Here is a 20,512-nt window from a genome sequence, read left to right as displayed (position 1 = left end):
GCAAAACTGAGATGTTTGGTCAGTTGGGTAACAGAGGATTACATCCCAGGGTCAGTAATTCAGCTTTTAAATTTGACAGTGTAAGTGTGATTACAATGACTTAAACTTGCATAAGCAATATTAAGAGGAAGTCACCAGAAAATATGACCTCACTTGAGGTTATCTATCAATATTTAGCCCCGATAAAGATGATCTCATCTTTCATCTTTTAAGAACCCTCTCATAATGTAAGTTTCCAGATAACTGAGTCTGAGGATTACACACTAAGTGCATAAGCATGCCAGACCCACCTGTCAGCTGTTCACAGTCTACCACAATTACCTAAGGAAATATTTGTGGAGCTCTTAAAAAGTATAAAATCAGGTCAATGGAATTAAGGCGCCTGGCAATCAGGAGTTTATGCTGTGAAAAGGATAAAGCTTTTTCAGCCAGGGAGGAAGGAAGGAAAATCTCATCTGGAATGTTTGTGAGCAAGAGGAATTTAAACCCAAGATACTGAAATTCTTTTTGGCTTTGACTCTGTAAATAGGTTGTGCTTGCTCCACAGTGTTTATGTCTGAGGGGCCTTGGGTGGCAGTCTGCCTGGAAGTGAGTATGAGAAACTGTATTTGCCTACGGTTGTATTTGAGACAGAGGAAACATCAATTGTCCACATCAAGGGCCTTTACCCCAGTCTCAGCTTTGGCAATCTTATTGCCAATAATCAGCCTCATTAAAAGGAGGCAGAGGTAGGCATGGTGGTGCGTGCCTTTAATCCCAGTACATGGGAGGCTGAGGCAGGAGGACTGCTGTGAGTTTGAGGCCAGCCTGGGTTACATGGTGAGACCCAGCCTCAATAAATAAATAAATAAATAAATAAATAAATAAATAAATAAATAAATAAATGACTGCAGAAACAAAGGGGGAGTTTATAAAAAGTCTTTTGCTCTTAAATCTGGAAAAGAATTCTGTGTGTTGCACCATCAGAGAGACCTGCTTTTTTAGGGTATTCCTGATTATTTAATACTTCCTTCGTACACTAAGAGAAAAACAGTGTGTCTGGCACATTTATGACAAATACAGCATGTATGTATAGAGAATTTGGCTTTTATTGGGGGCAGATCAAAGAAAAATGGATATTTACTGTTAGGAAATGAGTATGTATGAAGCAAAACTGTGAGGAACCAAAAAAAAAGGCCTCTGGAACACTGGGACATAAAAGAACAAGTTTCTTAAAAAGGCCATAATGAATAAGTTTTTTTTTTTTTTTAAATGATCTTTAAAAAACATCCCCCAATGGCTGAGTCTAGGGAAGGAGATCCACAAATGTTCATGAACTAAGACAATGGACTTTGCCAGAAACTGAAGATGTGGCTCACCGTGAGAGAATGCCATTTCAGCAGGGCTCCTGCTCGGGGCTTGTGCTCCGGTAAGCGAGGCGGGAGAGGCGGGAGGACTTTATTACCGTCTGCAGAAGGGCTCTGGGCTTTCTGCCATTCTCTGCAACTGGGTAAAGCGATTTCCGAGAATACTAATTCCAGGAGGGCACCATGGCGTGGGAGAGCCACCTGTGAGCGTGGCTCCGGGTGAGAAGGGGTGTGATCCTCACCGTGCATCCTGAGGTAGCTCAGCCCACGGAGAGCAGCAACGACAGCTCTGAGGAAGCAGTAGCAGCTGGTTGCAGAAGAAAGCGATTAGGTTTTGATCTCTAGGGAAGAAATGAGCCACAAGCCTGCGGCTGTGGTTTTGATCAGACTGCTAGCATTCTCTGGAACTCACGGGGGTCCAGGGGTGTCTCCTGCATCCCATGAAGATACCTCAGCTCGGTTTTAGGTTTGTCTATGAATAAGGGCTCCATCTTGCTTCTCCTAAACTCCTTCAGCTTTGGCCACATTTTGACCTGACTGGCAAGCCAGCTAATGAGGGAAAAAATTAGCTGCCTGCCTTCCCACAGGGGGAGAGAGACATTTTAATAGCTGGTTCCAGTGACAGACACCTGCTGCCTATCATCACTTTCCAACCTGGATCTGGTGATAGAAACTTCAGCAAGGCCCACAGGGAAGGACAGAGGCTGCAGGCTGCCATTTTGCAGGCTGCCTAATTTAAGACAAATAAACAAATATCTATCAGCTTCCAGAGACAAGAGTAGAACCTTCTTAGAAATGCAAAGCCCTGAGAGAGCTAAAGGTACACTGTGTCCCCTGGGCGCCACTGAGTAAGCTGGAGATGGATTTTTTTTTTTTTTTTTTTGCTGGGTGCACATAGCATTGGCCAAAACAATAATGTCACTCACCCACATCTGCTGATGGTGAACAAAAGAAGGAACGATACTGTACTTGAGGTTGGAAACTGCCAGGGATTCTGCTCTGCCCACCAAGTGTGTGGCTCTTCACTGGGACACTGGACCCCAGTGATGGGAAGAGATAGCCATGGATTCTCACAAAGCCAGATGAAATGTTCACAAGATGCACCTTGCTGTGAACAAGCCCCAAAGGGACACAGGCACACACAGAGGGAAAACGCAGTGGAAACATGGCTGAAGGGGACGAGGATGAGTCAGGGAAAGCCTCTCAGGAGTGATGCTGTTAGGTTTTTCTTGCAGGAAAAGAGGTATTTTGGTACAAAGGGAAGGGGCTTTGGAGTAGCGAGAGAACAACGGCCCCTCCTGGCACCAAGAGAAGGTCACAAGTGATAGGTTGGGCAAATAGGCTTGGGTGACAGCCCAGCAAGCCTCGGGTGTTGTCCTGCCTGGGAAGCCAACTCAAGAGATATTATGACAGATGGGTGGGTCATGGACAGGGAGGTAAAAGGCCAAGGGAGAGGTAGATTACACAGCTGAAAACACAGATAAACGGTCCAGAGCTGTACAGTTAATTGTGCATTTTACTGTATGTAAATAATAGCTCAGAAAGAGACATTAAAAACTCCAAGGGAGGCTGTGCTAGCCTGTCCTAGAGCGTGCAGGATGGGAATAGTTAGAAGAGGACAGGTATACAAGAAAATCTTTCCCTTTAGCTTCTTCCCTTGGCCCGTAGTCAGGGCCCCTCTCAGGGTACCCCCTTTAGCATCACGCTGCTGACCATGCAAGGAAGCCAGAAGCAGACGTGCTGGCACTGAAGGACACTGCTCACAACTTGCCTGTTTGTTTTTACAAAGGACACTGAGGGTCAGAAGAGCTGCGCTTTGTCCGGGGTTCCCTGGCTAGTTGGGAGGGAAAAGACCTAGCTTTGTGTCCTACTCCAAATTTCTCTACACCTCTGTGGCCAAAAACCATGAGGAAACCTGAGTGAATGACAAAATTCTGAAGCAGTTAGGAATCACATGTTAGAGGGGCTGGGGAGATAGCTCAGTACAATAAGCGCCTGCCTGGCAAGCGCAGGGTCCTGAGTTCAATGCCCAGTACCAGAAAACAAAACAAAACAAGAATCACGTGTTAGAAGAAAGGTTGTGGTGTGGTTGTATGCTCAGGGCCTACCAAGTACTAAAACAGATTACCAAGTAATACGTAGGCAGTGTCCTGAGCTGGGGGCGCACGGAGTTCAGGGGTGAAACACTTCCCTAGGTTCTCAGGGACCAGGGTTTGATCCCTAACATCATGAAACCAAACAACACAACACAAATACAAAGCAAACTAATTCTATATTAACACAAATAATCAGCAAACTGATTCTATATGGGACCCACACTGTTATGTGTTGAAGATAAAAACCACAGAGATGAACACCACAATAGCAATGGGATGTTATCTTCGGGTAGAGTTATAGATGTTTTGTGTGCTTTATTTTCTATTTTTAAAAAATAAATACATTATTAAATTTATTATAGAGATCTGTATCAACAGCTAGATTGTTCTCAATCCATGAACACTAAAAGCAAACACTTCTCGGGAACAGAAAACAAAGTGCTAGGCAAATATTGATCTGTTGCTAAGTGAACAAGAGGCACATCCTCCCCCCAAAGCAAAGTTTTCCTCCAGATGGAAAAAGATTTGTTTGTGATGTATGTTTAGGTCAATCATCTGAAACCAAATGTAAAACTGATTTGAATGCTAAGAGGGGCGAAACTTTCGGTCTTCACCTCTCATCAATCACTCCCTGCTGCGGACAGGACAGCGAGAGGGTATGTTCTGATGTGCGCTGCTGGTGTAATGAGCAGCGGCTTGCAGTCGGGGCTACTGAATGGGAGCAGTAGCTTGCTGTAAAGCCCTTAACTGACCCTTCCAGCTCGGGCCAGTACTCGTGAGGCTGCACGTGGCTTCCTCCTAGGAAAACAGCTTCAAAGCGTCAAGAGAAGCACTTTTACCCAGAACAGGCATTTCCTGCTCTCAGCTTCAAACACACGATCGGCCACTGTGGAAATACAGCAAGTGACAGAACATCAGAGGGCAGTGGTTTCCACTGGAGTGATGGAAATAGAAAGAGGTCATGAAGGGATCAAAGGCCACCAGGAGGCCAGCCCTGCTCCTGCTCCTGCTCCTGCTGCTTCTGAGGGCTGGCCTCTTCTTGCTCCTGCCTCAGCTCCTGTACCCTCTCCGGGAAAGCACCCCATTGTTAAGAAGGGAAACTGGCCCCAGTTTGTGTTCAGCTTCCCCCTGCTGCTCTTGGTTTTCTCATCCTTAAAATGACAGAAAAAGTGAACTCGACCTTTACACTTTTAAGAGGATTAAATGGCAGAATGTCATTGCAAATGCAGAAAATATGTTGTCAATGTGCTACACAAACACAGGATGCAGCTAGTCCTAAACTCCAAATCTACATCATAAATAAGATGTTAGTTAAAACTGGGAGAGAAAGGCCAGCCAAATAGCTCAGTGGATTAAAGTGCCTGAAAGCAGGTGCAGGGGCTGGGGGTTCAATCCCTGGGCCTGCCATGCTGGCCCCACCTCCAGGGTGCACTGCGATGGCAATTGAGACTGGAAGTTGTGGCGCAGGCTTGTTATCCCAGCTCTGGGGAGGATGTAAACACCTGAACACCCTGTAGACCCTTCCCTAAAATACAAAAAAAAAAAAAGAAAAAAAAAAAAAAAGAAAGAAAGAAAAAAAATGTGGGAGAGAAAGAATCCCTCTGCCCTCTAGTCGTCTATCATTTCAAGTTGGAAGGTGCTTACAGAACGCTCCGACACACTCTAAAAGGGCTGGTCCTATGAATTGAAGGGATATGCCCACATTACCACAGCTAGTTCCTAAGCAACATCAGCTCTCCTTGAACCCAGGCCAGCAGCACCCTCCTTATCTGAGTTTCGGGAAGGGAGGTGGCAATGGCCAGTGACCAGAACCTCCACACTGATGTCACCAGCACACACATGGGTGCTCACTTCTCACACCCAGCCTGTACCTCCATGGAGATGGTGACAGACAGGGACCCTCTCCTATCCCAGGGGGAGGGGAGGTTGAGTCATCTCGACAGAGTCACATGGCACCAGCACCTCAGGCTTATCACGGGTGCTGGAGGGAAAAGAAGCAAAGGGAGGCTGGGATTCAATGTTTCTGGCTATTTTTAAAAGGAAAATAAGACGAAGAGGTAAAAATGGCCATAATCAGCTTTTATTTACACTTCAGCAATTAGTACACAATCAAACCTTACACAGTGTTTTTCCAGGGCCTACGTAAAAGCTGCTTTCCTATGCCTTTTTCCTTCTAATTACTCAGGAGCCAAAGCTACGTGCAAATTTAATTCTTGTCTGCAGATAAACTTGCAAGGTTTTGAATGCCTTTGTGTATGTATATACGTGTGTGTATGTATGTGTGTGGTATTGAGCAATGAACTCAAGGCCTTCACATTAAACTATGGCCTCAGCCCATTTTTAAAATTTATTTTGGGGGCTAGGGAGACAACTCAGTGGACTAAGTACCTGCTTAGGCAAGCTTAGGCGAGCACAGGGACCATGGTTCTATCCTCAGCCCCACCCCCAAGGCAGGCTGAGCTGGCCACAGAATCTGAGTGTAGTGGTGTGTGCCTATAATCCCAGTCTGGGGATGCTGAAAACAGGAGGAATATATATATATAATTTGGGAGGGGAGCTGGGGATAGGATCTTGCTAAATTGCCCAGGCTGGCCTTGAATTGTAAGCTTCCTACCTCAGGTTCCACCACTGCACATGGCTAAATACTTTGCTTTTAAAAGCTCTTTAAAAGTAAAAGTCCAGGGCCCGGGGAGATGGCTCTGTGGAATAAGTGCTTCCTTGGCAAGTGCAAGGGCCTGAGTTCAATTCCCGGTTCCACAAAAAAAAAAAAAAAAAAAGTAAGAGTCCACTTAATCTGAAAGGAGGTAAAAGGTTGCTACACAGTCTAAATTAGTGACTTATCTAAATAAGTACTGAAGAAACATTCAGAATACAAGTAAGAAAAATGCTGGACAATTCTCAAACATAGATACTGTGTATATACCCTCTACAGAGCAGATTGCTCTCCCCCCCCCCGTAGTTCTGCCGATTGAACTCAAGAGTGCTCTTTCACTGAATTATATCTGTAGTCTTTGTAATTCACTTTTTATTTTGAGACAGTCTCACTAAGTTGCCCATGTTGGGCTTGAACTTATGATTCTCCTGTCTTAGCCTCCTGAAAAGTTGGGATTACAGGCCTTTGTCACCATGACTGGCACAGAGCAGATTTTTAACTGCAAACACTGCACAGTAAAAGCACTACATCTTTATTTGGTGCCAAGCTGTGGAGGCCACACAACACACAATCCCTCAGCAGGGGCAGTTTCAGACGCCATAAGATGACATTATGTGGTACACCGTCACTCTACCAGAGTTAAGCACTATCTGTCTTGACATGGGGTTATGGTGTCATTACGACTAAGAGGAAACTTCATGGTGTCACTCTTACAACAATGAGAAAACTATACATGAACAACCGAATGCCAAAGCCCACAGGGGAAGGTCTTCACCCTTGTCTAAGGGCACGTGTCAGCCAGTTAGAGGAAGCAAACACCAAACACTCAACTGTTTCTGTGACCCGTTGGTTTGCTAGGAGGGAAGAATCACCCACCCGTGTACCAACCCCAAGAAGGATGAAGGGACAGGCTTCTACTATGTTACTACCCACAGGATATCATACCCTCCTCGTCTCACGTTGAAGGGAGACGAAGAAAGATAGCTTTCCAGGCAGCCAGAGGTAGAGCAGGAGAGGGGAATGAGCTAGCAAAGATATAGAACGAAGCAACCATGGCAAAGAGGGGGACTTTACCCTGATGGGGAGTGAATGAGGCCTGGACATAATCAGAAGACATCCACGGGGGCGGGGTTACTGCACACTGCATTGTGTGGAGCAGTATGTGTGACCTAGAATACAGCCTCCCGACGGCTTCCTCTGTCAGAAGCAGTGCCCTTCCTGCCACCTCCAAAACTCACATACGGCCTTTGCAGGGAGACCTGGTCCACTGAGGTGAGGCCACTCTCCTCAGGAGACAGCTCTCAGCTAATGCTGGGTGCAGTTTCCGGTATGGCAAGTTTCCGGTATGACAAGGACAGAGTATCCAACTAACATGTCTGTGCCTTTTGTTTATCGCATTCTAGATTGGATGATTCCTCAGTCCTAGGATTGGCAACAGAGCACTAGCTAAAGAAACAGAATGCTGTCAGGCCTTCCACGTCCACCTACATGACTAATGCTTTGCGCAAGGTCCTTGGCATGGATCATACCATACTGTGGAAGACAAGATGCTTGCAGGCAACGAAGACTTGATTCTCTCCCAGGCCTTCCAGTAAACACTGGCTACCATCAGTACTGGCTGGTTTAATACCAGTGAGGACATTTTCCATCAGTGCCATAAGGCCACAACACGAAAAGATTCTTTTGGCAAGGATGGGAACGCTCAGGATCAAACCCAGGACACACAGCACACTAAGTACACGTCCACCACTGGGTACCGCACCCCCAGCCCGAGAAGGGTCTTCTCTGAACACCACCCAGAGACACACAGGTCAGCAGGCTGGCATGTGACAGCACGCTGTCTACTCACTCTTTGGTTAGAAGGGGACAGGACTTGAGCAGGAAGCGCGACAGCCCTGAGTCCTGGAAGTAGAGGTCAGGCGGGGCTGTGGGGCTCTTCAGGTTCAAACACCGGACAATCACGTACAGCACAGCAGCCACGGCAGCCAGTTTCACCCCGTCAAACACGGCTGGGAGCTCAGGGGTTTCCATCATGGCATTCATCTTGATCTGGTGAGCAGAAGGACAGGTCTGAGGAGGGGTGGAGCATGCCACGCAGCACAGGCACATCCTGTGGTGAGCCAGGCACGGGTGTCCATGGAGCACACCCAGGAGGACACCACCAGGGCCTTCCAACTGCCGATGTGCTGGCAGCCACCAGTTGCAGGCACACAGCCCTGGACCGTCACAGACTGGAGCCGGCAGGCTTTTCTTTCTCTAATTTCATGAGCATTTCCAAGATGAGCAGATTGGAAAATGCTGACCATTGTGTCTTTTTGAGAGTAGGAAAAATAAGACTAGTAAAAAAGGCAGGAGCAGGACTGGAGGCAGCACATGGATTTCTGTGAACAGGCCCCCTCAAAGCACTGCACACTTAATCCGCACCTGGAGCAGCAGGTGTGCGCTAAGTGTTGCGTTTACAGCCTCAGGTGGAAATGTGGATGGGATTGCAGGTGCCAGGTACGCTGTCCTGCCTGCTGCGCCACCTATGTTTTCAGAGCAGGCCGAGTAGAAGCAATCTCAGCCTGACCCAGGCATCTCCTCCTTGGAGGCCCTGGTGCTGGAGTCTAGCTCTGACTCAGTCCAAGCCATGGCTTTGGCGGTTTCAGGCAGTGTGACAATGATTGTGGCTTTTTTTCCTGTAGAAGGAGCCTGGCTGTATCCACTAGTACAAAATTAGGCTAAAGGTGAACCAAATTTGACCACTAGACCAAAAATTTAAATTACAGCACAAAAACTATATATGTATATTATATTCCACAAGCACCCCTAATATTCATGTTTTAAAGTAGCTTTACTTTACACACAACACACACACACACACACACACACATCCTGAACTGAACAAATGTAGCAGTAACAAACCTTTAGCCTTTTCCTTGCTGCTGAGCTGAGTAACAGAGCATCAGATGTTACTTTAGGAATTAGGAAAACACAAGCTAATAAAGAAAGAGGAGGGGAAGGGAGAAAGAGGAAAAGAAGAGGAGGAAGGGATAGAGGAGAAGGAAGAGAAAGAGAAGAAAATGGTAACTCTTATAGCCCAGGTATCTGTGGCAACTGCTTCTCCTGGAATGATTCCAAGTGGCCTCTGCAAAAATCAGTCATTACAAGAACTCTGGTAGCCAAGAATGGAGACAAAACAGGCAGGGCAAATAAACTCCAAAAAACAAGTGGGGTGTAGCTGACTCAGCACCCCTGAGTCCTTAGTCAGGTCCAGAAAGGCCCCAGAAATCCTTCTCTAAAATCAAGGCAACTTCAGCAAATGTAGGCCCTCAAAACACTGCAAATGATCCCTGGTAAAGAGTTCTCAACTCAGAGAGGAAAGAAAATCAATGTTCACAGCTGCTTAAGTACCCTTCCACCATCAGGACAAGAAGATTTTTTTTTTTTTTCCCCCAGTGGTACTGGGATTAAACACAGTGCCTTCATATTGAGCTACACCCTCAGGCTTTTTCAAAAAATTTGAGACAGGCTCTTGCTAAGTTGCCCAGATAAGACTTGAACTCACAATCCTGCACTCACAGGTATGTACCACCATCCTTACCGGAAGTTATTTTTTTAAAGCATCCCTGACACAATTTTGCATCAAGGCTAGATCTTGGAATGCCCTCTCAACTGCAGCAACATTTGACCTGTTGAGCAGTTTTCTTTTATCTTTGCTTCTGGTGACACATCATCTCACTTCTGGGGTCAGTCAGGTCCCCTGAAGGCTGTCTATAACCCTCCACAACAAGGATTCTTAACTTGAGGGCCTGTGGAGCCCCTGTGGGACTTTAGGGTCCTGGAACTCCCTGAAATCATACATGAAAGCTTGTGCGTAAGTGCAGTTTTCAGAGAGAGGCTTCACAGCATTTGTCCGATTCCAAAGGGCCCATGGCTTAAATAATGCCACAGCACTGCACTTACAGGTGCTCAAGGGGTCCTCTATAGAGCCCATCCCTCACCCTAATGGAGCCCTGTTACCTCAGCTAGTCAGACTAATGTTGAACAAACACCCAGGGCAAGGCAGCAGCTGGTTAATTGTGGTTTTTAAATCTAGGAAGTGGAAGGCATACAGTAAAAACCTATCAGAGAGTCCAAAGTTTCTTGGAGTGTGTGCTGGGAATACGGCTCTAAAGAGAAGTTCTTCCTTGTCTCCTTCATTAGAAAGAGATCAGAGTCATGCAGGCTGCAGAGTGTGGCTCCGCAGGAGGGGTTCTGCCTGGCCTGGGCCAGGGGGCTGAGCTACCAGTGCACACTGGTCTAGAGTAGCTAATGTTTATGGAATTAAAAAATAAGTCTTTTGCTTCCCATTTCTACTCCATGCTAACTAACATGTGAGGAGGTGGAGAGAAGCAAGAAAAAGGAGAGTTTTAGCAATACATACCTGTGTCACTTGTTCCTCTCAGGGCAAATATTAATTTTCTTCGAAGAGCTGTATGTGTACAGTTGAGCTGGTCAGGTCAGATCTCTTATTCAAATTAACCTAAAAGATGAAAAAAAGATTAGAGGGTAACGTGTTAAAGAATGAGAACATAACTGTTTGATTGAAATAAAAAGTTTAACTTTCTCTGCACCCGATGTCATGAGGGAAAAAGATAATTCTATTTTGCTTTGTGAGGCAGGTTCTCACTATGTAGTCCAGGCTGTCCTTGAACTTGCTGCGTAGTGCAGGCTGGATTACCATCCTCTTGCCTCAACCTCCTGAGTACTAGGATCATGAGTGTGTGCTACTGTGTCTGGCAAGTCCTGTAACACATGTGCCATTCTTGTGGTCCTTTGGCTACATTCAGGCCTGGTAGGCAGAGCCCTGTGTGGGAGGCTCTCCACAGCTTCCAGGACAGGTTACCTGCAGCGCTTCCTGTCCTAGCTAAAGCTGATCCCTGCTGCTTTTATGCATCACCTTGCAACATGCTCTTCAGCAATGCCTAGCAGGTCAAGCACTATGTCTACGCAGCCACTATAATAACCGAGTGAGGCCCTGGGTCGAGACAGTGCAGCCAGCTGACACATTCCTTCTCTTTCAAACATGAGGTCATGGCAGGAAAACTATGAGCCGAGAGAAGCAAGAAAGAAAGGTGCTCAAAAACAAAGTACTAGAACACAGCTCAAGACAGAGCTGAAAGCGCTAGGTACAGGGCTGAAGTACCTCCAGGTCTGTGCCTGGACCAGGGTCCCAGAGACAGGCTGCCGAGGGACGCCGGAAACAACATGTGCTCACTGTGAGGTGAAGAGCCAGAGCCCTGAGCCCCCTTGTAAACATGCTAAAAAATCTACAGATTCCAAAGCAGCAGAGGAAGGGAACACAAGAACATGAGGAAACAGGCAAAATTGACATAGTTCTAATTTTGAGCTCCTATACACCAAGCTCTGTCCTTCATAATTCATGCAAACTAACTCTTAATGCCCAGTAAGGGAGATGGGATTATTATCCTATTTTACAGATGAGGGAACTGAGGCTTAAGAAGGCTTTAAGTATTTGCTCAAGGTTGTAATGGTGGTAGAAAAGCCAGGACCCACCTCTGGCTCCAGAGGACCATGCTCTTAACCACCATGCTATGCTACTTGAAAGCAAGAAAGAGAGAGAAGCAAGCAAAACACACACACACACACACACACACACACACACACACACACACACACACCCCAAAACCAGAAAAGCTGAATGGCTTGGCCACAGTCACTGTAAAACCTGAGCTGCGATTCAAGCCTTGCTTCTTTCCCTGATTCCGCCACAGCAGAATGACTGAAGACGGAAGCAGCAGTCAGAGGAAAGACTCAGCTCACCTTCCCAGCATCCTGCTCAGCTTTGCATTCTTATGATCGCCTCAGAAGGCAGAGATCAGCCCCAGATGACTGTGGGGAGCTGGGGGCTCTGAGCAGCCTTTCCAGCCACAACAGGGCCCCCTGTGCCCCACAGGCTCAGAAACAGGCCTGGGCAGACCTGAGACCCCAAACTAGCAGTCCGTGGGCTGCAGGGTACACCAAATTATGGACTTGTCAAGCTACAATCACTGGGAAAGTTCAGATAAGAATCTGGAGTTTTGGTTTCACTTAAAAAAATTCTAAGATATGGCAAGATGGAGCCGGCATTCTCACAGGGCGACAAAGACCAGGCCTGAGCAGCACCACCCCTTCAGATAAGGCAGAGTCTGCGCCCTCAGCGATGCCCTGCACCCATTATTATCTTCAGCCCTGGCTCCTGGCTCAGGCTAATTGTGGCTAGGACTTGAAAGGCCCTGAAGCACTGGAATATGTAACTCTTAGAGAAAATTAAGGTCCCTTCTAGCTCAGGAGAAGTTCATACTGATCAAATGTTTTAAAAATGCTATTAGTGTAAAAGCAAGTGAAAATTCATAGAAAAAGGGGGAAGAATAGAGTGGTAAAGTTTACAGGGGAACAAAACATAGCACCTTTTGTTGACTGATATTTAACTATTGACTGAAGTCTACTTATACTTTCAGTTCTTTCCATTAACTACTTGAGATGGCTTCAATAAATACTATACATATATGGTAGTATTTGTATATATTATGCTATATATTACATATATAGTACGTAGCATATACTACAGAGTATATACTAATATATGTATACTAATCTGTCTGTCTGTCTGTCTGTCTGTCTGTCTGTCTGTCTGTCTGTCTGCCTGCCTGCCTGCCTGCCTGCCTGCCTGCCTGCTTGCCTGCCTATCTATCTATCTATCTATCTATCTATCTATCTATCTATCTATCTATCTATCAATCTATCTATCAAGAGAGGAAGTGAGAGAGAGAGACTTGGAAATAGCTGACTGCTGATTCTAAGAGTAAGTCTCCCCTTCATCTTTAGTAACAGAACCTGGAAATATGCAAAAAAAATAAAATTGGAGTATGAAAAAAAAATCATAATCCAGCTTCCCTTGCAGCTAGGTGAGTCTATGGGATTAAGTTCTGGCCAATTTTGGCTGGGTTGGTTTATTAGCTAGGCTTTTCTCTCCATGCCCAAATATCTGGAAAAAAAATTTCACTCAGAGAAAGAAGGATTTATTTTGGCTTACAGCGTCAGAGGTTTTGGTTCCTGGTTGGCTGGTTTCCAGGTACAAAGACCATGGCAGAAGGGCCTGGTGGAGAAAACCTGCTTGTCTCGTGGCAGCAAGGACATGGAGTAAGCGGGAAGAGAGCCGAGAAAAGAGACATCCTTCAAAGCAATGATGTCCTTCCTCCAACAGGGATCCACTGCCCAATAGCCCACTCAGCTATGAATAGATTGACCCTTTGATGAGACTAGTGCCCTTATGATCCAGTCATTCTCCAAAATTCCACTTTTGAACATATGAGACTTTTGGGGAACAGTTTAGATCTAAACCATACCCCTCTGCTTTCTAGGAAAGCTCCTCCATAGGCAGAGAGTTGATCCTTTGTCTTCTATTTTTCCTTCCTGCCTCCATTCTGACAGCCACTTTGGGCAAGGAGTGACTTTGAAGTCACTCTAGGGGCCTCATGAAGATGACAGCAGAATAGAAAGACTCGTGTTCCTGATAGTGTAGTGGAGCCACCATATCAGACTGAGATCACCTACCTCAGGATATCTTTCCCATGACAGCATCGTTTACATCATTGTTATTTCTAGACCTTTTTATTCTACAATTTCCAACAATATCCGAAGATATGTTATATATCTAAATTGAAGGGTTATAAAGTACTGGAAATTTCCCTTTTTTTCTATTTTCTAAAATTCATCATGATTTTATTCTATTTTTTGCTGGCTAAGCCTGCCCTGAGGGCGGGGCTGGCGGGTATGTGATGCTGGGGATTGAACCACAGGACCCTGCACCTGCCTAAGCTTGCCTAAGCAGGCACTTTAGATCACTGAGCTAAAACTTTAAGGGCTGGGGTTAGCTCAGTGGTAGAATTTATGCCTCACATGCGTAAGGCCTTGGGCTTAATCCCTGCACAAAGGGGGGAAAAAGCTTTAAAATAGTAACTAGAAAGACAGGAAAAAGTTGAAATCCTGTACAAGGAAAATACATACATCATCATATGTGTGTGATCCAGCTCCAAATGTCTCTGAGCCTCTTGACTGTCAAGGGCAAGAGGAGACGCAGCCAGGCCAGTAGTCTCCCAATAGAAAGAGAGTAGCAAAAAGCGCTCTTGGCCCAGACAGAAAACATACTCAGTGGAAACAGGGCTTTGGGGGCACAAAATTATTTTTAAACTACATGTGACTTTATATAAGGGGCCCCTGAGTGGTGTGATAGACAGTGTCCTCCTACAATTTTTTTTTTTAAATAGCAAATGCAGCAGGTAATTGTTGCAACAATACCAAGGTTTTAAAATTCAGTTATCTTCAGGGAAGGCAATCCTGGGAGTGATTTATGATCACTGTGGCCCACGGGATCCAGGGCCTGAACTGGACCCACATATCCCAGTGGCCCCTCCCCGCAATGTTGCTGGCTTAGGTACCTGACTACCTACTGTGTGCCGACTATTGTGCAGGATGACAATTAAGTGGAGCGCGCATTTTAACTCAGGCGACAAGTTTATGTTGCGAATATGCGTACTTTAGAAACTTGGAGGTAAGAATAGTTGAGGAAAAAATTAAATAGAAGGATTTATGGAGCAGCTAGAAATGGGCCTGAGTGAATGAAGTGTAGGATTTAATTTTTATTTTTTTCTTCTGTATTTTAGGGAAGGGTCTACAGGGTGCTCAGGATCTCACTACTAGATGGGACTCATAGTGATTCTCCTGTTTACATCCTCCCAAGAGCTGGGATTACAGGTTTGCGCCACCACGCCCAGTCTCATTGCCATCTCAGTGTGCCCAGGGATCGAACCCTTGGCCCTTTCACTGCCAATGAGCTATCTGGCCAGCCCGTGAAGTGTAGGAGTTAGAAGTAGGCATGTGCATCTTTGTAACTGTGTAATGCCTATCGATCTAGCTCTCTATCTAGACATTAATTCAGGAATTTGCTATTTTAGTTTATTTCACTTCATTTTTCTGGTACTGGGAATCAAACTTAGGACCTTGTACTTGCCAGGCAGGCACTACTGCAGTAACTTTAGAACAAAACAATATTCAATTTATCGTGCAACTTTATTCTATGGTGCTCTTTATTTCCTCATCCAACCTGCTACTAATTATATGTATTCTCAACTTGTCCTAGACATAATAAATTCAGATTGCACTGTACTATTTTGTATGCCCTTCTTCCTTTCTAGGCAGGTAAAATCTGATCGAAATGACCACAAAGCAGTCTGCCTTGGGAAACAAAGTCAAAAGTGCTGGTAGACTGGGTATATGAAGATGGGAAGTCTACATCTGCCCAACCCACCCCATCTCTATCACCATCTCTGTTGCTATCTCAGGATGTGTTGAGATACTCTCTGGGCTTTCTGTCTTCCTATATTATTCTTGAACGCTTGCCTCTATTGTATAAGTGGGATTTAGGTGCTGAAACTGATAGTTAGAATCCATTTGTAGTCTTTACATTAACAAAGGAACCCACGGCACTGACACGTCCAACACTGGGCCTTAAAAGAACCTTAATGTTTCTCTTGGTCTTTCAGGAATGCATAACCGGTATCTCCGCCAGTGGTGAAGGTCCAGGCTAGGTCTTTGTCACTTCAGCCATGGCCAAGCACTCAGGTGAAGAAGAAGACACAGAACAGAAGTGACAGCTCCGGTTGGGGGTCCTGGGACTTGTGGGCTAGGTCAGCCTGCTCTGTCCCTTTCTGCCTGGTGACTTTGAAGAAGTCATTTAACCTTTGGTGCTCTAAACACCTCATGTGTAAAATGAGCAGAATGCATTAGAAGTAACTAATGCCAATCAAGGTTTCTTTTAGCTCAAACTGTCTGAGGTGCCAGGGATAGAATTGCAGTCCTTGGCTAAAAGCACAAGGAAAAAAAAATCTCTGCTTTGTCACAGAACACAGCCCCTGCGTACCACCCTGCTTCTTAGACTATATACAACAAAATTCATCAGGATGGGCAACGCTCAGGGCCTTTGTCACTTCTTCAAATAAACTGAACATTTATCCATTGTAGGAGCACCACTTATGCCAATATTTCCATCATATTAATTCAGTAAGTGTCCCAAAATATTAGTACCGTCACCACTACTAGATTCTCCATTTTGCCTCTGTAAATGACATAACCTGACACAGAAATCACCTCAAAGGATTTGCCTTCCTAACCAACACAAAGGCCTTGGCCCACTGCAAGACCTGGCCGACTTACTGAAAGGACTTCCTCCTGCAAGTCTAAACTTAATCCTGGGAGATGCTCTTCTTGATTCTTCTACAGTGGGGCCATACTGGATTTCCTAAGCTCCTGGGTAAGAGATGGTGATCACCAAGTCCCTTAAATAGTTCCACAATCTGTTGTTCCTATTTTTGTGTTAAAAGGGGACTCCTAACATACACCTTCTCCCCGACCTTAGCCAGGCTGCCCCTTAGCCACACCTCCTCCCTGCAGAAAAACCCATTCAGCCACCCGCCGGCCAGCACAGGGACCTCTGGCAGGCTTCATCCCTCCCAGAATAGCTGGAGGATACCAGAAAGTCACAGCACTCGGCATACATGTGTCCCTGAAAACACGGTCTGTCTCCATCCTCCGTCAGCCTGATCTTTCAGCCTTTTTGGTGGCCGTTGAAGAGCCCACCCTAATGTAGGCACCATATCACATCTAAGGAGAAAACAGGCAGGAAAAGGACCAGCTTCTCCCCTTATTTGTTATTTAACTAAGGGAATCAGAGCTATCATAGTAGAAAAAAGCAGAAGTCATGCTGCAGTAGCTGGCTTTCTCTGACACACCCACAGAGGATGCTGAAGGTCCAGCATTTTCTCTGAGCTGTGTCTTTCTACCTGCAGAGGCCTTCAGTACATAGGTTGGGGCCCTCAGAAGGACCAGAAAGGCTTTCCACACAGGGTCTCTTCCACTCAGAACAGCGGGTCCCACCCCTGACAACCTGGGTCCTGTGCCTTCTTTTGCTGCCAGGACCAATGTCCCCAGGTAGGTGAGCACCTTGTCCAGCAGCTCACAGAATCACCTCTGCACACCCATGCTGGTCTAGGCCTGCATGTTCTTCTCTTCTGTGGAATGAAGTATTGGGGGTGCTCAGGCACTCAGGCTCCGAAAGCACCCCCCTCCCTGCTGCCTACAGCCCAAAATGACGGACAAGCATTGGCAACAACAGGGCCAGTTTTGTGTTTTGTTTGTTCTGTGGGCCTGGGGACTGAATTCTGCACTGAGCAACACTCCCAGCCCCTTTTTATTTCTCATTTTGAGACAGTTTCAATAAGTCAACTAAGTTGTCCAGACTGGGCTTGAACATGTGTTTCTCCTGCTTCAGTTTCCCAGAGTGCTGGGATACAGGCATATACCACTTTTCAGCCTTTAAAAAAGTGTGTGTGTGTTTGTGTGTGTGTGTGTGCGCATGGTATTAATGATTAGCTTCTCACTAAGCTGTATCCCCAACTCTCCTCCCCTTTTAAATTTTGAGACAAAGTACAAAGTCTTGCTAAATTACAAAATTGCTCAAGCTAAACTCAAACTTGTAATCCTTCTTCTGCCTTGGTCTCCCAGAGTGCTAGGACGCTAGGCAGGACCATCACGCCCATTCCAGTCCTGTTTCCAGGAGATGCCAAGAGACATTTAGTTGAACATTAAGCACGGAGGACCTGCTTTCTTTCCCCATCTCCCAGGGCTGCCCTGGAGCTCATAGCAGGTTCTAGGACTGGGACCAGGGTGGGAGTGGGGTAGAAAGTGACAGGAAGGAGAAGGCACCTTGCTGATCTAGTCCAACATCTCTTACAAGGCAGATCCTACAAGGCCAGACACAGTTTAGTACAAGAAAACCAGAGGAACTGACACATAATTAAATGCACTTATGTTAATATTGCTGTGTGTTCAAAATTGAGGCCTTGAAATTGCCTTTTTGCACAGGCTCACCCAGGTGATGAGTTTATTTAACCATATTCCTCTGCAAAGTCGTAAGGTCCCACGTACTCCACCTGCTTTTAGAAAATGGCCTACCAGTTCCTAATACTAGAAGGAAAGTTACCCAAAGCCAAAAAATATGAACTTTACATTGAAATGTCAAGAATGGCTACTAATCCAGGCACTTTCACAATAGAAACTCCCTAAACTAAAAATACTTGAAGACTGAGTCACCAGTCAACAGCACATTCGCTTGAGCTCTTTTCCCAGGTCTTTGCTAAGATGCCTAAGGGAAGTGGGCCAGCCTGCCCCTCTGCATAGAACCTTCCCGACACAGCTGGGATTTCTCCTAGAGAAGCAACTGAAAGCACTTAGGAAAATCACAAGCAGACCTCTGCTGTCTCTGAGAAACCACTCCATGCCAGAGAGCAGACAGAAAGCCATCAGCCAAGCGCTTCCTCCGTGAAGAGTACAGAACTTGCAAAGAGGAGAGGCACTTTCACAGACAGATTCCACAGCTCTAAACATTGTGCTCAAAAATAAAAAACCTGTAATTAAATTACTGTAATTAAATTCTGTAATATCAAAAGCAAAATCTCAGTTTACCAGAACCCAACAAACTCAGTGGCTATAGTTTACTGGCATTTTCAAGGGTACAGCTGAGGAGAAGCATCGCTTATGATTTGTGGCATAAAACAAGCTTCTGGGTGCCTCCTAGGAACAAGAGCATGCAGCTCACACACACCCTGCTTCATAAACATAGAAGGAAGAAACGGGGGCAAGGGTGGGAAGGATCCCTCACCTAAACAAACTCAGCAGGCAGAGAAAGTGTCACCCACAGCTGCAACAGCAAGGAACGTACATTTCCCCCCACCCCATTAATAAAGTAAAACTACAAGGGAGTCCCAATTCCTGGGTGTTCTGCTCTCCTACAACCCTGAAGCCAGATCATGGAACTAAGCTACTACTACCTAAGTAAGCTGTTAGTCCTGGAACAGGAATATGCCCATAGGCAAGGCCCTGGTCCTCCCTGGAGGAGGGACTGGTTCTGCCGGCTTCCGTTCCTGCCTCTCCCCAGCTCAGTGGCCCTCAGAGGATGAATTCTCAGGCCTTGGCCACCATTCCCTGCAGCAGGAGGCAGAAGCAGTTCAAGGCTCTGTGTCCTTCCCACACTGATGGAAAGTTCTGATGAAAGAAGCAGACACCTCCCATGCATCTGAAGCATGTTAGCATGAAGCAGGATCCAGAAGTGTCTGCCTTACTTACTCTTTATAAATACCTCAGATGCCATGAATTGAACAGATTTCCTGGCAGTTTAAAGCAGTAGGCTTGGAGGTCACATGGATTCCACAGTGACTGACTCTGAGACAACAGATGCTACCAGCTAGTATAGGTAAATACAGAGGACAGATTTGGGCTCAGGGCCATGAGCTAACAGTGAAAGGGTGCTGTGAGATGGCCACCCATGGGTGCTGAACAAGCCAGCCCCAATACCTGGTCTCAGGGAGCCTTATCCAGCTTCTGCTGAAAGGGTCTCACCCCACCTTCTAGGACACGACTCAAGTGGAAGGATCTGGAAGCGCTAGAGTTTGGATGGCAGGGGAGGGAGGGGATCCCCTGTGAGTCTCCACACTGCCTGCTTCCAGTGGCATCTATAATCATCTCCCTATTGCCCAACATGCTATGCAGCTCTGGGCAGTACACTTGGCCTTTCTTGGAATTTGAGGGCTTAGCCAAAGAGCCCATGCAGTGTAACTGAGTGACACAGGTTTTAGAATCAGAGGACCTGGGTTTGAGCCCAGGTTCTGCCAAGTAATCTTGAATGAGTCATCTAAACCCTGAAAGTTTATGCTTTCTTCTAAAAATAGGAAAGGAGAAATTCCATTATGGTTTATTGAGGGAAAGAAGTTGATAAAATTCTGTGGGCTAAACTTTTTTTTTTTATAATTATAAATATCCACAGATATACTCAAAATAAGGGCTGTAAGATGTTTTGCATTCTTTAGAGGAACATTGCCTTGTTAAAAACTTCAAGATTAGAATAATGTTAGTGTTAAAGCAACTGCTCAGGAATTTTAACGCGCAAGGAGCATGGCCATTAGCCTCCAGGTAGTCCTGAGCGTGGCCTCCTGCTCTGAGGACACCAGGCAACCTGGAAAAACAGAGGTTCAGAAGAAAGCACTCTGGGTTGGTATATTTGGAGGTTGAGCTAAATAGGTTCATTTTCCAGGTAAAGAGACAGAAGTTCACACCCTCAAATGCCTCCATGTCCCCACATTGTAGCCCACTGCCCACTACTGGCCTGGCCTCCCCTTCTGGAAGACTTTCCTCCGCCTTCTTTATAGCCTGGGGGCAAGTCCTCACTGCCAGTGTGACCTGCCAGCAGCCTTCTTCTGTTGATTTTGTTTGTATGTGTGGGGTTTTTTGTTTGTTTTGAGACAGGGTCTCCTCCATACTGATCTGCCTTTCTTTCTTTTTTT

General features: G+C 45.9%; 1 protein-coding gene across 1 annotated transcript in view; it reads right to left on the bottom strand.

The window, feature by feature from the left end:
• Abhd2 (abhydrolase domain containing 2) overlaps positions 1 to 20,512 on the bottom strand; it is a 105,617-nt gene that overhangs the window by 72,633 nt on the left and 12,472 nt on the right. The window contains exons 2-3 of the mRNA XM_004623289.2: positions 10,501 to 10,599; positions 7,945 to 8,144 (exon numbers count right to left, since the gene is read on the bottom strand). Of these exons, the coding sequence (XP_004623346.1) occupies positions 7,945 to 8,138 (194 nt within the window). The 5' untranslated portion in view covers positions 8,139 to 8,144; positions 10,501 to 10,599. The remainder of the gene's footprint in view (positions 1 to 7,944; positions 8,145 to 10,500; positions 10,600 to 20,512) is intronic.

The sequence above is a fragment of the Octodon degus genome, unplaced genomic scaffold (genome assembly GCF_000260255.1).
Source record: "Octodon degus isolate 3935 unplaced genomic scaffold, OctDeg1.0 scaffold00002, whole genome shotgun sequence".
NCBI lineage: Eukaryota > Metazoa > Chordata > Mammalia > Rodentia > Octodontidae > Octodon > Octodon degus.
This window is presented reverse-complemented; position numbering and strand designations above follow the sequence as displayed.